Source organism: Argopecten irradians, chromosome 8, assembly GCF_041381155.1.
Source record: "Argopecten irradians isolate NY chromosome 8, Ai_NY, whole genome shotgun sequence".
Taxonomy (NCBI): Eukaryota; Metazoa; Mollusca; class Bivalvia; order Pectinida; family Pectinidae; genus Argopecten; species Argopecten irradians.
The window spans coordinates 33,278,322-33,292,540 of record NC_091141.1 but is presented as its reverse complement, the minus strand read 5'-3'; the positions used below and the strand labels follow the sequence as shown (position 1 = coordinate 33,292,540).

Here is a 14,219-nt window from a genome sequence, read left to right as displayed (position 1 = left end):
CACCTTGGAGAATAGTGGAGTGCGCGTCTAACACACTCAATCACTTGGTAAGGGTCGCCCTTTATCCTCCAATAAAATGCAGCCATGTTATACAACACCCAGGACGTGTCATTCTAAAAATCAAATAGATTTATAGCTAAAGTAGAAATAGTATTAAAACTAAAGCGTATACTAGAACTGTAAGCAACGACTAATATGCGGTTATGAGATCCCAAAACGACACGGGTACAGTATGATTTGTAGCCATTCTGAAACCCAAATTGTTTTATAGCTATTGTCTTAATAGTATTCATAACTAAACTAAAAGGTGTATTAGAATTTGAAGTCAATGACTAATACAACGTTTCAAGAACCCAAAAAGACACAGATAAAGTATGATTTATCGTCAATTAGTCTCATATTCTGGTGGGTATGACATCACAAAAATCATGTCAAAAGATGACACCACAATCATCAAAAGGTTGGACAAAAACTAATTGAAGATAAAATGTGTACTTTACCCAAATCTTTTAGAGATATAAAACCCAATGTATTAAGACCTCTCACAACTCTGTATTTGAGACCATTTACATAATTAGTTTCCATAGTAACGGTTATTGAAACATGTCCCTTAATTTGGTTCTTTTGTTTCTAAGGTAACCATTATCCAAGCATGTCCACTTTTGTTTCTAAGGTAACCATTATCCAAGCATGTCCACTTTTGTTTCTAAGGTAACCATTATCCAAGCATGTCCACTTTTGTTTCTAAGGTAACCATTATCCAAGCATGTCCACTTTTGTTTCTAAGGTAACTATTATCCAAGCATGTCCCCTTATTTGAGCCCATTTTGTTTCCATGGTAACACTTATTTGGAAGCAGGTGATGTGTCAAATTATAGACATCCAAATATAGATGTTGCAATAATTGATCAAGATTTAACAAAATTAATCCAGAAGCAAATTTAAATGAGGTATTGACCATCTTATAAAACCTATTTATTGTGACCTGTTTTACCACGATGACAACCTAAGTTTTGGCAAAAGAAAATCTGCATGTACACATCTGTACAAGGCCTCCATGTATACAGAATGGTGTCATATCAAGCAGGTGGTCTTTTTAGAGAGGTGGACACTATAGGAATTTACGTACCTTGAGAAGAGCGTGGTATACTCGACTACCATACTGATCAACATCATCCTGGTATGTGATAGCATTCTTTAGGCCAAGCTCCGGAGTCCCGGATAACAAGTCCCGCATTTTCATTCCCTGAATATCAAATAAACAACAAATTGATAAAGTAGTACTTAATTAGGCTTGAAAAAAAGTATTGTTTGTTTCCCCTTTCTGACCTACTCACCCAACACATTCCCTACCCAAAATATTCTATTTGCATTTACCATACCAAAAATTGTATCATTTCTGATATTAAATTTTTTTGTTTTCTTTCAAAATACTTCAAATTGTCTATCAATTTATATTTATAATACAGTATTCTCTGTTTTGTTTCTGTTCTTATAATCGGTAATGGGAACAGCTGGTATGGGGTGGTAAAAGGGAAACAAACAATTTTTAGGGCTGGCCCTACTTAGAATCTTGACTCTTTAATTCATTAATGTCATTCTCATGGATATTCTTCTGGGTTTTTTTTCCAGATTATTCACTACACTACCGTGACAAGAGATCGCAGAAGGATCTTGGTTCCCACCAAAGAATGATCTTTTCTCTGCTTTGATCCAAAGTATTGCACCTACCTCCAAATGTTCAAATGCATGTATACTGTAGTCGAGCTCGGAGAAGAGTGTACAGTCGGGAGGGGAATGTATACTATGGAGGGGCTGGTTCACGTCTATGTGTTCCTCTGGTCTGAAAATAGAAATATTTAAAATGAAATCACTAAAATTCTCCTTAATCCTACCCTTTAAGTCTTGTAAATTTAGAATTTTGCAATCAATGACTTAATTTTCAATCAATCAAGTCCAAAAACAGGGTCATATATACATTAATTGTAGCCAAGTAGATTCATAACTTATTATCTAATCTAGAATATTTTCATTGCCTTTGGTGATGGGGTGTAGTGGTTAATTCACTCGCCTTTCATCTAGCCAGCCGGGGTTCAATTCCCAGCACGGACTTGAGAAGGTCATGAGTCACCTGTCCGATCACTTGGGATTTCATACTTGTCATATTTTTCATGTTTATTGGCTTGTAACATATTTTGGGCTATTTATACATTTGACTACCCAATGTATGCTTGCGCCCATAAATAATTTAATATGTAGCTAAGATAGCAATATCAGAGCATCAAGTTGACTCTTGGCTTTTAAAAGAAACATAATTTCTCAGAAATCTGAACTAGTCAAAACATTTGCCAAATAGACATGTGCTTCAAACCTGAGAGTCAAATCTGATTTCTGGGAGTCAAAAACATACTCTCAAGGGTCTACTGGATGGATGCCCTGTCAATATATGTCAAAAGACAGCAAATCAAACAATACCTGATGCCTTTGTTCTCCAGAGGAAGAACTGTACTTATATACAAGTCAAACTCTGGCAATGGTTTGCCAGCTTTTAGACAGTCAGGGTCTCTTTTGTAAAACCGCTGCTCCAGACCAGTATCACGATCCTCATTTCTGTCGATCTCATCTTTTCTCATAAGTAGCTCCGCTTTAAGACCTTCCAACATTTCGGTCCTCTCATCCTGTCTCATGAAAGCGACTAAATCATAGGGTCTTCGAAGGTTAAAGACTGTGTCAGCCTGTCAATGTAAAGGTTTTACACAAATTTATTATCAAAAACAAAATTATAGATTTGTAATTTCATTTGGTCATTTTACATTATCTCTTTTGTGGATTTGTACTCTTAAATTAAACCCCAGGGGTTTCAATCTCTCTGGAGAGGCAGCACAATTGTAATTTCCAGGGGTACTTTTCTATACCATCTGTATGCTATAGCTATATACCAGGGTAATGTAATTTACTCCAAATCAGAAGATACCACAGCCAAGTACTGGTACCGCTTGATATTAATCCCTAAAGCCCTATTCTTACTTTGCATATTACAGAGTTACCTCCCTTTCAGGTAGGTATCCATTATGACGTTATTATTTTGTGAGTGCAACTAGCATCGTTTTCTCTGAAAAGTATGACTTAACCCTTTGAAACAAATGATGTGCTCAATGGGCCAAATACAGTATTCCTATTTGGTAAAGTTATCTACCCTAGCTTACAAAAGAATGATTACCTTATATCTATCCACATGGGCAGATAACTCTAAAATATGCAATGATAAAATAGCACAAAGGCTAAGGATGTTTTTACTGACAACTTCAAATTTGTCAGAAAGGATGGTGTCAATTAATAAACTAAATCCTCACATGAACTACAGGAAATATTTAAGGGAAATTGTAAAAAAGCAATCAGTGGAAAAGAGTAATAAGAGAATAATTCATTATTGCAATTACCTGAGCTTTAATTAATCTATATACAGTCAAACCTCGATGATTCGAACTTCGATGAATCGAATTTCTCGCTGTATCGAACTTTTTGTCTGGTCCCGAATTTCTTCACTATATAACATTACTAACTAACCCATGTATGAATCGAAGTTTTATGAATCGAAGTTCTCGATGTATCGAACTTTTTTCATGGACCATTTGTTATAGAATCATAGGTAACTGACACTCGATGAATCGAATAAAAATTTACCTGTACAGATCAGGTATTCGCCGATACCCCTCGGCATGCTGTCACACCTAGCTGTCTCGCGACGGCCCTTCGCCGGACAATAGGGATTATGACAGCTTGTGTTGCTAGCTTGATATCATCAAGATAATTAATATCACTAATCAGGCCGATACCCGGTGCTTTGTTTTTACAAGCTGCGTTATTAAATCATTAGTACGGCAAAGATACAGTACAGTTAGTCGTTTTTGATGTTCGCCGCCGCCATTGGTAGCGGTTTGTAGAATTTACGGAACGGTAAATAGCGAACCACATTATTAGTAACTCATACTCAAAACTGTTACATTGCACAACTTTGGCATAAATACTTGAGGAAATCGATCATTCTAAATCGAAGTATTTTGTAGGTGTTGTAGCGCTTTCGGTTCCTCCTTTTTAGTTTCGTTTTTACAACGTGGTTTTGTTTTTATATTCATTCCGTAATATTAACTATCGCTTAAATAGTCACCAAACGAACACTTGTACATGGGTTAGGCCTAGTACACGTAGGTCTTGTTTATAATATACATATGTATTGCTAACGATAGCAATACACGTGATTAATTGCATACTTCGTTTTTATTTTGTTTTGCTTGTGGTGCAATGATTATAAAGTTTACGGAACGGAGAGGACATGTACACAACTACCACAGTTGGTCATGGTAAAAAAAACATCGGTCTAATTTCAACCACGAATAATTCGAAGTCTCGATGTATCGAAGTTTTTCTGACGGTCCCTTGAACTTCGATACATCGAGGTTTTACTGTATTAATTATAATGTTGGTTATATTACATGCTTTCTCCTTCGTTTTATTGGTTTTTTAGACCTGTGAGCATGAAGCATCTAGATCTATATCCAACTAGAAACTATCAATTGAAATTAACAGAGTGCATTATCTCCCTTTATCCATGCCAGAAATGTTCTATTTCAATCATTAGGCCAATTTAATAATAAATCATGTAGTTGAAATAGCATACTGTAGCGAAAATAAATGTTCCGTTTTTTCATAAAATGTAAAACATTCTAAATTTTCGGACAACATGACCAAGTGATTTTCTTTGACTTCTGCTTGATTATATTTGAGTAGGTGCCCGTTCAAAGTCTAAAATCATTACTAGGCCTACCTAAGGCTATTTCACATTGGTCAGTCAAGACAATTGATAATCGCAACAACACCTGTGATAAGCCATACACACGAACAGCTGTTGATAATTGTCAATAAATATAGCATTTGTGTCTTAGATATAGGCTAACCACTATGGGTCCTACTTGCGATATCGATTTGGTGCACCTTGAGTCTTGACACTGGTCGACAAATTATACCCAACCTATGTCAAAATTCATACCGATTTGAATGAATGCACACATATTTCACGTGAATGTGAATGTAGAATAATACCTGGGCTCGAACTAATCCCTCTTCAGTAACGACCCAATGCGAAGATCCCCCAGCTATTGGAAAGTGGTGAGCTACGAGCAACACCACAACCAAAACAGTCGCCGCCATCTTGTGAAACTCATAAATATTCATGAGTGAATTGTAACTTCCGCACCAAGGCTACAACAATGAACGGAAACTACATGATACGTGTCAAAATAAGCAGGTTTCTATCGATCGCCTGCCGTGTCTGTCAACCGATTTTAAACACGCGTCGATCACATAATGTACAAATCATATCTATAAATATATTCACCAGTAGCTACATGTACGTATTTATGCCTATACTTTACTATTTTCTGGACTGTTATTAATATTATATAAGCCTATAGAGATTACAGCGATTAAAACATGCTGTTGTGTAATTGGATGACGTGTATTATAATTTACCTAAATTAAAATTAATAATAAACAATAGCATTGATATTAATATATTTATATTAAAGAGCGCAGGGCTTAGACCCTCCCCTTGTTTAACTCCATGTGTTTTTTCTTTATTATAAAGAAAGTGCTTTTAATCATGCATATTACTGATCACATTGAACATGCCTTTCCTTATTAATATAATGTACATTCTCTATATTCCATTATACTGCATTATTTCTAAATTTCTCGTTTTACATGTACAACATTTTGTGATCCCGAGGGTATAATATATCGTGTTGTAGCGGAAAATGTAGTATTTCCCTTAAGTTCTAACTGCCAAAAACTGCCAACGACGACATTTTACTACAATTTTACAATCATGATATCCTTTCACATTGAAATAAGTTCAAAGAACACCGCGGCTTCAACTCAGTTCTCCATAGACGGAAAAATGAGTGATATTTTTAACGCAAAGTAAAACTAAATTTGGATGGGAAAATATCAACGTGTTGTTTTATAAGCCTATGTACATTTGTTCTTTATTAACGATTAAAATATGACGTTTGTAATCGAACACAGACTGCATGGGATAATGCGCTTTCACCCATACTCACGTTAGTCGATGCGAACACTCTGTCCCTTTCTGCAAAATTCGAAATTTTGATAGCTGGATTAATCTCTATTGAACCTAATATAACTAACTGGTAATTATGTATTCCTTTTGAAAGTAAAGAGAAATGCATTGTTTTCCCTCCGTTTTTCATTATTACATGATAAACTATCAGTATTTTTGTTTGATGTTGACAAAGGCGGAGCTGCATAAAATTGCTATCCAAGACCCCGATTTTAACTTCTGTAAATTAAGATGACGATATATGTGTATATTTTTAAAATTGGCAAAAATAATCCACTACACAGGGTTTCATTTGTGTCCGCTATAACTACGTGACCGAGTGCCATTCATCCACACAGGGCCCTGACACGAATTTCTAACCAACAGGATTTATATTTAATATATAGTATTCGACAATATTTTGTCCACACTGTTAGAATCACTTTTTGTCCTATATTTACTATCAATAATTCGTTTCCTACAGACATGTGTTTAAAAGGATCCTACCTGGAAAACAACCGTTGATATTACTTCCTTGACCCATATATATCATAGTATAATAACATATGTAAGTACTGACGGTTAGAAATTCGTGCCAGGTCCCAATGGTTACCCACTAATCAGCCTAAATACTGTACGTGTTGGGTTTCCGAGGGCGAATACCTCAATTTAGATTCAAAATATCAAAATTTATAACGTACAGTTCCCTGTATATACACTTCCGCTCATACACGGTGAATTAAGTAGAACTGATTATTATTGGGAAGGGAAAACTTCTTGGAGGATCGAATGATTCATATTCTGGCCCACGGATATCCTTCCTCATAGCCATATGTGGGAATGGAGTGTTGTAGATATATTACATCACAGGCGTTTGACTCTATAGACAGTAGACCGAAGATGACGTCTTTGTGAAAAGACACCTCAAGCAAGCTACAACAAGGAATAGAGAGAAACACCCTCAGGGTCTTCCGAGAGGGAGGAAGGGAGGATGAAAGACCCAACAGGACTGATATAACGGAAACGACAAGGCTTGTCCAAACGACATTGACAGGAGAGAAAGGAGAGGAAGTGAAATGCCATTGTGGGAAGACTTGCAAGAATATAAAAGGACTGCGAATCCACCAAGCAAGGGCAAAGTGTAAGAAGGTAGAAACTCAGAGGCAGCGCACGGCAGAAGCTGATGAGACGCGGGAGAATCTTGGTCAGGAGGCACACCAGAGTACCGAGGACCTCACAGCCCCAGAGGAGCGACCAGGTGACACAACGTATCCAGTGTCGGACGAAGCAACGCCAACACAGCAAGATCTTCTTCAAGAAAGACTGAACAAGGTGAAATGGCCAGGCATGGGCAGCACGGAATGGAACTCACTAGATGAGGATCTAGAGCATATACTGGAAACATCACTGACTGATAGTGTGGAGAGGAAGCTAGAGACAATGGCAAGGCTTGTGTATACCATCAGATTACAAAGATTCGGAGTAAGTGCCAACAAGAGAGCGCCTGCGGATGACTCAGTGGTTACACCCAACAGAAGAGAGAAAGAAATGCAACAGATACGAGGTGAACTGAGAGCTTTAACAAGAAGATACAGAAGATCTTCTGAAGAAGAGAAAGAAGGGCTCAGGCAACTCAGGGACCATCTAAGAGATCAACTTAAGGAGCTGAGGAAAGCAGAACGAATTCGAAAGGCAAGACGAGATAAGACCAAGAAAAAGAGCAGCATTCATAGCAAACCCGTACAAGTTCACGGCAGCAGTGCTAGAAGGGAAAAGATCAGGTAGACTGCAGTGCCAGAAGGACGAAGTAGGAGAACATCTCAAGTCAACGCAGAAGTAGGAGAACATCTCAAGTCAACGCATGGGGATGAAAGAAGAGGGGAACCTTTAGGGCCAAATGAGAGAAAAGATCCTGTAAACCTTCCAGATAGACCAATGGATATAAGGGAACCAACAATGAAGGGAGTTTCAGAAGTTGTGAAGAAGGCAAGGACAGCATCAGCACCAGGACCAAATGGCATTCCATACAAGGTGTATAAGAAATGTCCTAAGCTCCTACACAGACTTTGGAAATTGATGAAAGTGGTCTGGAGGAAAGGCAGGATACCATCATGCTGGCAAGCTGCCGAGGGCTGCTTTGTCCCAAAGGAGAAAAACTCTAAGGGGTTAGGACAGTTCAGAATAATCTCATTATTTAATTTGGAAGGAAATATCTTCTTCTCTATATTGGCCAGGCGAATGACAACATACATGACTTCTAACGAGTATGTGGATACATCAGCATAGAAAGAAGGGGTACCCGGTTTTCTTGATGTGTGGAACATACGAGTGCTTTAAGTCAACTGATTAGGGAAGCGAAGGTGAACCGTGGAGACCTGACAGTAGTATGGCTTGAACTGGCGAATGCGTATGGCACCGTCCCACACAAACTGATAGAGAGAGAGAGCTCTGGAACAGTACCAAATCACAGAGAAGGTGAAGGGAATCATCCAAAGCTATTTCCAAGGAATCCATCTGCGATTTGCGGTCAACGACTATGTAACATCATGGCAGAAATTGGAGAAGTGACAGGCTGCACGATTTCTGCAGTGTTGTTCATTATGGCCATGAACATAATCATCGAAGCAAGGAAAAGAGAGACAAGAGGCCCGCTGTCTAGGACTAACATTAGACAACCACCGAGCAGGGGATTCATGGATGATCTAACAATCACCGCAACAACGCATGTCCAAGCAAGGTGGATCCTAACAGCATTAGAGGATACAGTATCCTGGGCCAGGATGAACTTTAAGCCAGTCAAATCCAGATGTCTGATCCTGAAGAAAGGTCGAGAGACTAGACAAATTCGCCTTTTATTCAGGGAGAGGAAATTCCATCTATAGTGGGTAATCCTATCAAATGTCTTGGGAAATGGTAGGACGAAAGTTTGAAAGACTCCATCAACAACAGCAAGGTAGAGCAGCAAGTATGTGAAGGACTGAGGAATATCGACAAGACAGGCCTACCAGGAAATTTCAAGGCATGGATATTCCAACAAGGACTACTGCCACGACTATCCTGGCCATTGATGCTATACGAGATCTCCGTATCAACAGTCGAGGGACTTGAGAGGAGAATAAGTAAACATCTCCGGAGATGGTTAGGGGTTCCTCAGTGCTTCTCATCAACAGGACTATACAGCCGGACATCAAAACTTCAGCTCCCATTAACATCATTAGTGGAGGAGTTTAAAACCGGGAAAGCAAGACTTGTCATGACACTCAAAGACTCCAGGGACGAGAAAGTAAGACAAGCAGGAGTAGAGGTGAGAACAGGAAGGAGGTGGTCAGCCAGCAAGGCTGTATCTGAGGCAGAGAGCAGACTTCGCCACAAGGATATTGTTGGGACAGTCTGCATAGGAAGACAGGGGTTGGGAAGAGGTCAGACAACTAGATGGAAAGAAGTCAATGTAACTGAGAGAAAATATCAAGTACAGAGAGATCAGGCAACAAGAAGAAGAGGCAAGGAGAATGAAAGCAGTAGAAACGGGAAGACAGGGGGCATGGACAAGGTGGAAAAAAGAAGAGAGGAAATTGTCCTGGGCAGAAATTTGGAAATACACGCCATGGCAGCTCCAGTCCTTCTTGAGAGCAGTACACGATGTACTTCCAACACCTACCAATCTTCACAGATGGGGACTGGTGGAAGCTCAAACATGTCAGCAGTGTGACAGGACTGGAAGCCTAGAGCACACCCTCTCTTCGTGTGAAGAGGCACTGGCTCAAGGGCGATACACATGGAGGCATAACCAGGTGCTAAGGAAGCTTGCGGACACCATGGAAAGAGAGGAAAAAAGGCAAAGGGAATACAGAAAGGACCAACATTTATCCAGTTTCAAAAGGAGGGACAAACATCAACGAAATCAACTAGGCATCAAACTAGCCTAGGCATCCTAGGATGTGCAAGAGACTGGGAGATGTGTGTGGACCTGGGGAAGAAGTTGGCCTTCGCAGAGTTGGTGGAGACAGCACTAAGACCAGTGCTTGTATCTTCTAGCAAGAAGAAACTGGTAATGGCGGAACTGACTGTGCCCTGGGAGACAAGATGCAAATTGGCGCATGAGCGGAAAAGGACTAAGTATGCAGAGTTGGCCGACGAGTGTGGAATAAAAGGCTGGCAGGCATGGATCTTCCCAGTGGAGGTAGGCTGTCAGGGATTCCCTAGTCAGTCATGCTGGAGGATGTTAGGTGCCCTCGGCATCACAGGGAAGTCGAGGAAGACTACCATTAAAGAGTTGGGGAAGGAGGCAGAGAGAGCATTCCACTGGCTGTGGATACACAGAGGCGAGAGTAGCTAAAAAATGTAGAAGCCAACCGTCAGGAGAAGGGACTGATCACCCCTACTGACCCACCATCCGGAGACAGTTCCAGGATATGGGTTGAAACCCTCGAAGATGGATGGACCTGGCTGATGACGACGACGGTTGAGCAGCAACACAAACAGCTGTATTTAGGTAACGTAAATATAGAAGGGAAAATGTCAAACGTCTGAGAATACATCAGCTCATTCTGTAAACCAACTGATTTTTGTGGGAGATTTAATTTCGCATTATTCGAATAAACAAGAGATCCCAGAGGGATCTTGGCGCCCACCAAAGAATGATCTTTGTCTGACAATGGAAAGAGGGATCTTTTCCCTGCTTTTCAAACTTTTTCAAACACACTATATATAAAATTTGAGACAGATCGCTATAGTACTTTTAAGAAATAGCGATAACAAATTTCAAGTATCAAAATCCAAGATGGCCGCCTGTCGGCCATCTTGTTCACAGGCGGCCATCTTTGTTGACCGATCAGTCCCAAAATGCAATATACACAACAAGAGTCATAGGGGAACCTGTATATGAAATTTGAGAAAGATCCCTTCTGCACTTTTTGAAAAATAGCGGTAACAAACTTCAACTATCAAAATCCAAGATGGCCGCCTGTCGGCCATCTTGTAGACCGATCAGTCCCAAAATGCAATATGCACAACTAGGGTCCTAGGGGAACCTATATATGAAATTTGAGAAAGATCCCTTCAGCACTTTTTGAGAAATAGCGGTAACAAACTTCAACTATCAAAATCCAAGATGGCCGCCTGTCGGCCATCTTGTAGACCAATCAGTCCCAAAATGCAATATGCACAACAAGAGTCATAGGGGAACCTGTATATGAAATTTGAGAAAGATCCCTTCAGTACTTTTTGAGAAATAGCGGTAACAAACTTCAACTATCAAAATCCAAGATGGCCGCCTGTCGGCCATCTTGTTGACCGATCGGTCCCAAAATGCAATATGCACAACTAGGGTCCTAGGGGAACCTGTATATGAAATTTGAGAAAGATCCCTTCAGCACTTTTTGAGAAATAGCGGTAACAAACTTCAACTATCAAAATCCAAGATGGCCGCCTGTCGGCCATCTTGTTGACCGATCGGTCCCAAAATGCAATATGCACAACTAGGGTCCTAGGGGAACCTACATATGAAATTTGAGAAAGATCCCTTCAGCACTTTTTGAGAAATAGCGGTAACAAACTTGTTAACTATCAAAATCCACGGACGGAAGGACGGACGGACGACGGACCATGGACGAAAGGCGATTTGAATAGCCCACCATCTGATGATGGTGGGCTAAAAAAGCGAGATTGCGAAAATTGATCCCGCAAAAAATTTTCAAACAAAGATAAATCACAGGATTGGGGCTTTAAATATATTTCTCTCTCCTTATATATATATATATATAAATTTGTATATAATATTCTGCCCTTTACACAGCATTACATAATATCATAGAGAGAAATATACTTACAGAGACATCCTTTGGTAGAATATAGAGCTACCTGTCTCTCAATCGCCATGAAAAGTGTTAGACATCAAAATACGATATTGGTTGTTCAAACAAGAGGCCCAGAGGGCCTGTATCGCTCGCCTGGTTTGTAATGTCAAGTCATGTTCTGAATACAGGTTCATTGTTTCTTTTCTGAAGGAATTTGAATATTTACCTCTTATTTCCCTATTGGAACCCGCCCCTCCTGCCCCCGGGGGGTCAGAGCCAAAATTTATACAAGTTCTGTTCCCCTTCCCCCAAGGATGTTTGTGGCCAAATTTGGTTACAATCCATGCAGAACTCTAGGACAAGTAGCGATTTAAAGGATTAACCTCTATTACCCCTATTGGGCCCCGCCCCTCCTGCCCCTGGGGGGTCAGAGCCAAAATTTATACAAGTTCTGTTCCCCTTCCCCCAAGGATGTCTTTGGCCAAATATGGTTACAATCCATGCAGAACCCTAGGACAAGTAGCAATTTATAGGATTTACCTCTATTTCCCCTAATGGACCCCGCCCCTCCTGCCCCCAGGGGGTCAGAGCCAAAATTTATACAAGTTCTGTTCCCCTTCCCTTAAGGATGTTTGTGGCCAAATTTGGTTACAATCCATGCAGAACTCTAGGACAAGTAGCGATTTAAAGGATTTACCTCTTATTTCCCCTATTGGGCCCCGCCCCTCCTGCCCCTGGGGGGTCAGAGCCAAAATTTATACAAGTTCTGTTCCCCTTCCCCCAAGGATGTCTTTGGCCAAATATGGTTACAATCCATGCAGAACCCTAGGACAAGTAGCAATTTATAGGATTTACCTCTATTTCCCCTAATGGACCCCGCCCCTCCTGCCCCCAGGGGGTCAGAGCCAAAATTTATACAAGTTCTGTTCCCCTTCCCTTAAGGATGTTTGTGGCCAAATTTGGTTACAATCCATGCAGAACTCTAGGACAAGTAGCGATTTAAAGGATTAACCTCTATTACCCCTATTGGGCCCCGCCCCGCCTGCCCCTGGGGGGTCAGAGCCAAAATTTAAACAAGTTCTGTTCCCCTTCACCTAAGGATGTTTGTGGCCAAATTTGGTCACAATCCATGGGGAACTCTATGACTAGTAACGATTTAAATTAAATGTTGACGGACGGACGACGGACGGACGGACGCTGCGCCATGACATAAGCTCACCGGCCCTTCAGACAGGTGAGCTAAAAATGAGCTCAACACAGTCTACATGCACATGTTATTTAAATTAGCCTTGCAATGCCGCTCCACTACGATGCGCTCCGTACTATAGATTAAATAAAACACAAAAAGAACATAAGGCTTGTTAAATCATGTAGTTCATCATTTTAATGTGTAAAGAAGCTTTGTACTACAAAGTATCTGTACCATAACAACAGGTAGTACATCATTTTGGAGACAACACAAATGGTGCGACGAATCATACCGGCCCTGTTTGGGTACAATAAAACATGGCGGCGATGGAAGATGAGTGGGGGCTGTCTCATAAACCATACTGAAAAGTACAATAAACCATGGCGGCGGTGGAGGGGTAAAAGGGGGCTGTCTCATACTGATAAATTATTAATACACAATTATCAATATGGGTATGGATACAATAAAACATTGTGGCAATGAAGGGAGAGAAAGGGGCTGTCTCATTAACCACACTGACAAATAATTTGATAAAGGGGGTTGAGGGAGGCCCATACTGACAAATTATAAATACGCATATGTGTATGGGTACAATAAAATATAGGGGCCATACAATGTATACACTATCTTCTCATACAAAAAATCTACCATATTCTATTGGAGGGGGGGGGGGGGGTATACAGTAACTACCCAACAATAAAATGTATACATCTTAGAGATGATATGACTATATCACTATGTTAAGATTTTATGCCAAACTCTAAATATCCTTATGCAATGTATACGATTTTAGATCTGAGTGACTGTACTGTCCCAACTCTTTATCTCCCCCATAAAATGTATATAATGTTAGATCTTGAGTGACCGCCCTAATTTAAAATCTTGTCCATGCAATGTATACAATATAAAATCTGAGTGACTGCCCTCACCATGAATATTTTATAAAGTCTGTAAAATATCCCAACTACATAATAACCTAATCCTCTTACATAGTTCTGTTTAATTCTCCGAAATATTTTCCTGGCTTGAAGAAAATAACAAAAGAAAATGGACAATATGACATGTCTGAATATCCAACATGAAAGGAGACCTAATGATGGTATTGTATAGCAGTTTT

General features: G+C 40.0%; 3 protein-coding genes across 3 annotated transcripts in view; 2 read left to right on the top strand and 1 right to left on the bottom strand.

Annotated features, from left to right (window-relative positions):
• The window catches only part of LOC138330148 (tetratricopeptide repeat protein 17-like), a 36,465-nt gene extending 31,223 nt beyond the window's left edge, over positions 1-5,242 (bottom strand). The window contains 5 exon segments of the mRNA XM_069277562.1: positions 4-113; positions 1,130-1,246; positions 1,732-1,843; positions 2,476-2,735; positions 5,101-5,242. Coding sequence (XP_069133663.1) covers positions 4-113; positions 1,130-1,246; positions 1,732-1,843; positions 2,476-2,735; positions 5,101-5,232 — 731 coding nt within the window. The 5' untranslated portion in view covers positions 5,233-5,242.
• Positions 5,243-8,053: 2,811 nt separating this feature from the next.
• On the top strand, positions 8,054-9,827 carry LOC138329850 (uncharacterized). Its single transcript, XM_069277139.1, has 3 exons — positions 8,054-8,283; positions 8,469-8,883; positions 9,036-9,827. The coding sequence occupies exons 1-3, from the start codon at positions 8,054-8,056 to the stop codon at positions 9,825-9,827; spliced, it is 1,437 nt and encodes a 478-aa protein (XP_069133240.1).
• A 246-nt stretch (positions 9,828-10,073) lies between these two features.
• Positions 10,074-10,454, top strand: LOC138329849 (uncharacterized). Its single transcript, XM_069277138.1, has one exon. The coding sequence runs from the start codon at positions 10,074-10,076 to the stop codon at positions 10,452-10,454; it is 381 nt and encodes a 126-aa protein (XP_069133239.1).
• The last annotated feature ends 3,765 nt before the right edge of the window (positions 10,455-14,219 follow it).

Excerpts from the sequence above, each read along its gene's own strand:
- LOC138329850 (XM_069277139.1), top strand. The coding sequence starts at position 8,054 with ATGGATATAAGGGAACCAACAATGAAGGGAGTTTCAGAAGTTGTGAAG. Across the intron at positions 8,284-8,468 it reads AAGGAGAAAAACTCTAAGGG|GGAAGCGAAGGTGAACCGTG; the intron begins GTTAGGACAGTT and ends TCAACTGATTAG. Across the intron at positions 8,884-9,035 it reads TAACAGCATTAGAGGATACA|GACGAAAGTTTGAAAGACTC; the intron begins GTATCCTGGGCC and ends GGGAAATGGTAG.
- LOC138329849 (XM_069277138.1), top strand. The coding sequence starts at position 10,074 with ATGTGTGTGGACCTGGGGAAGAAGTTGGCCTTCGCAGAGTTGGTGGAG.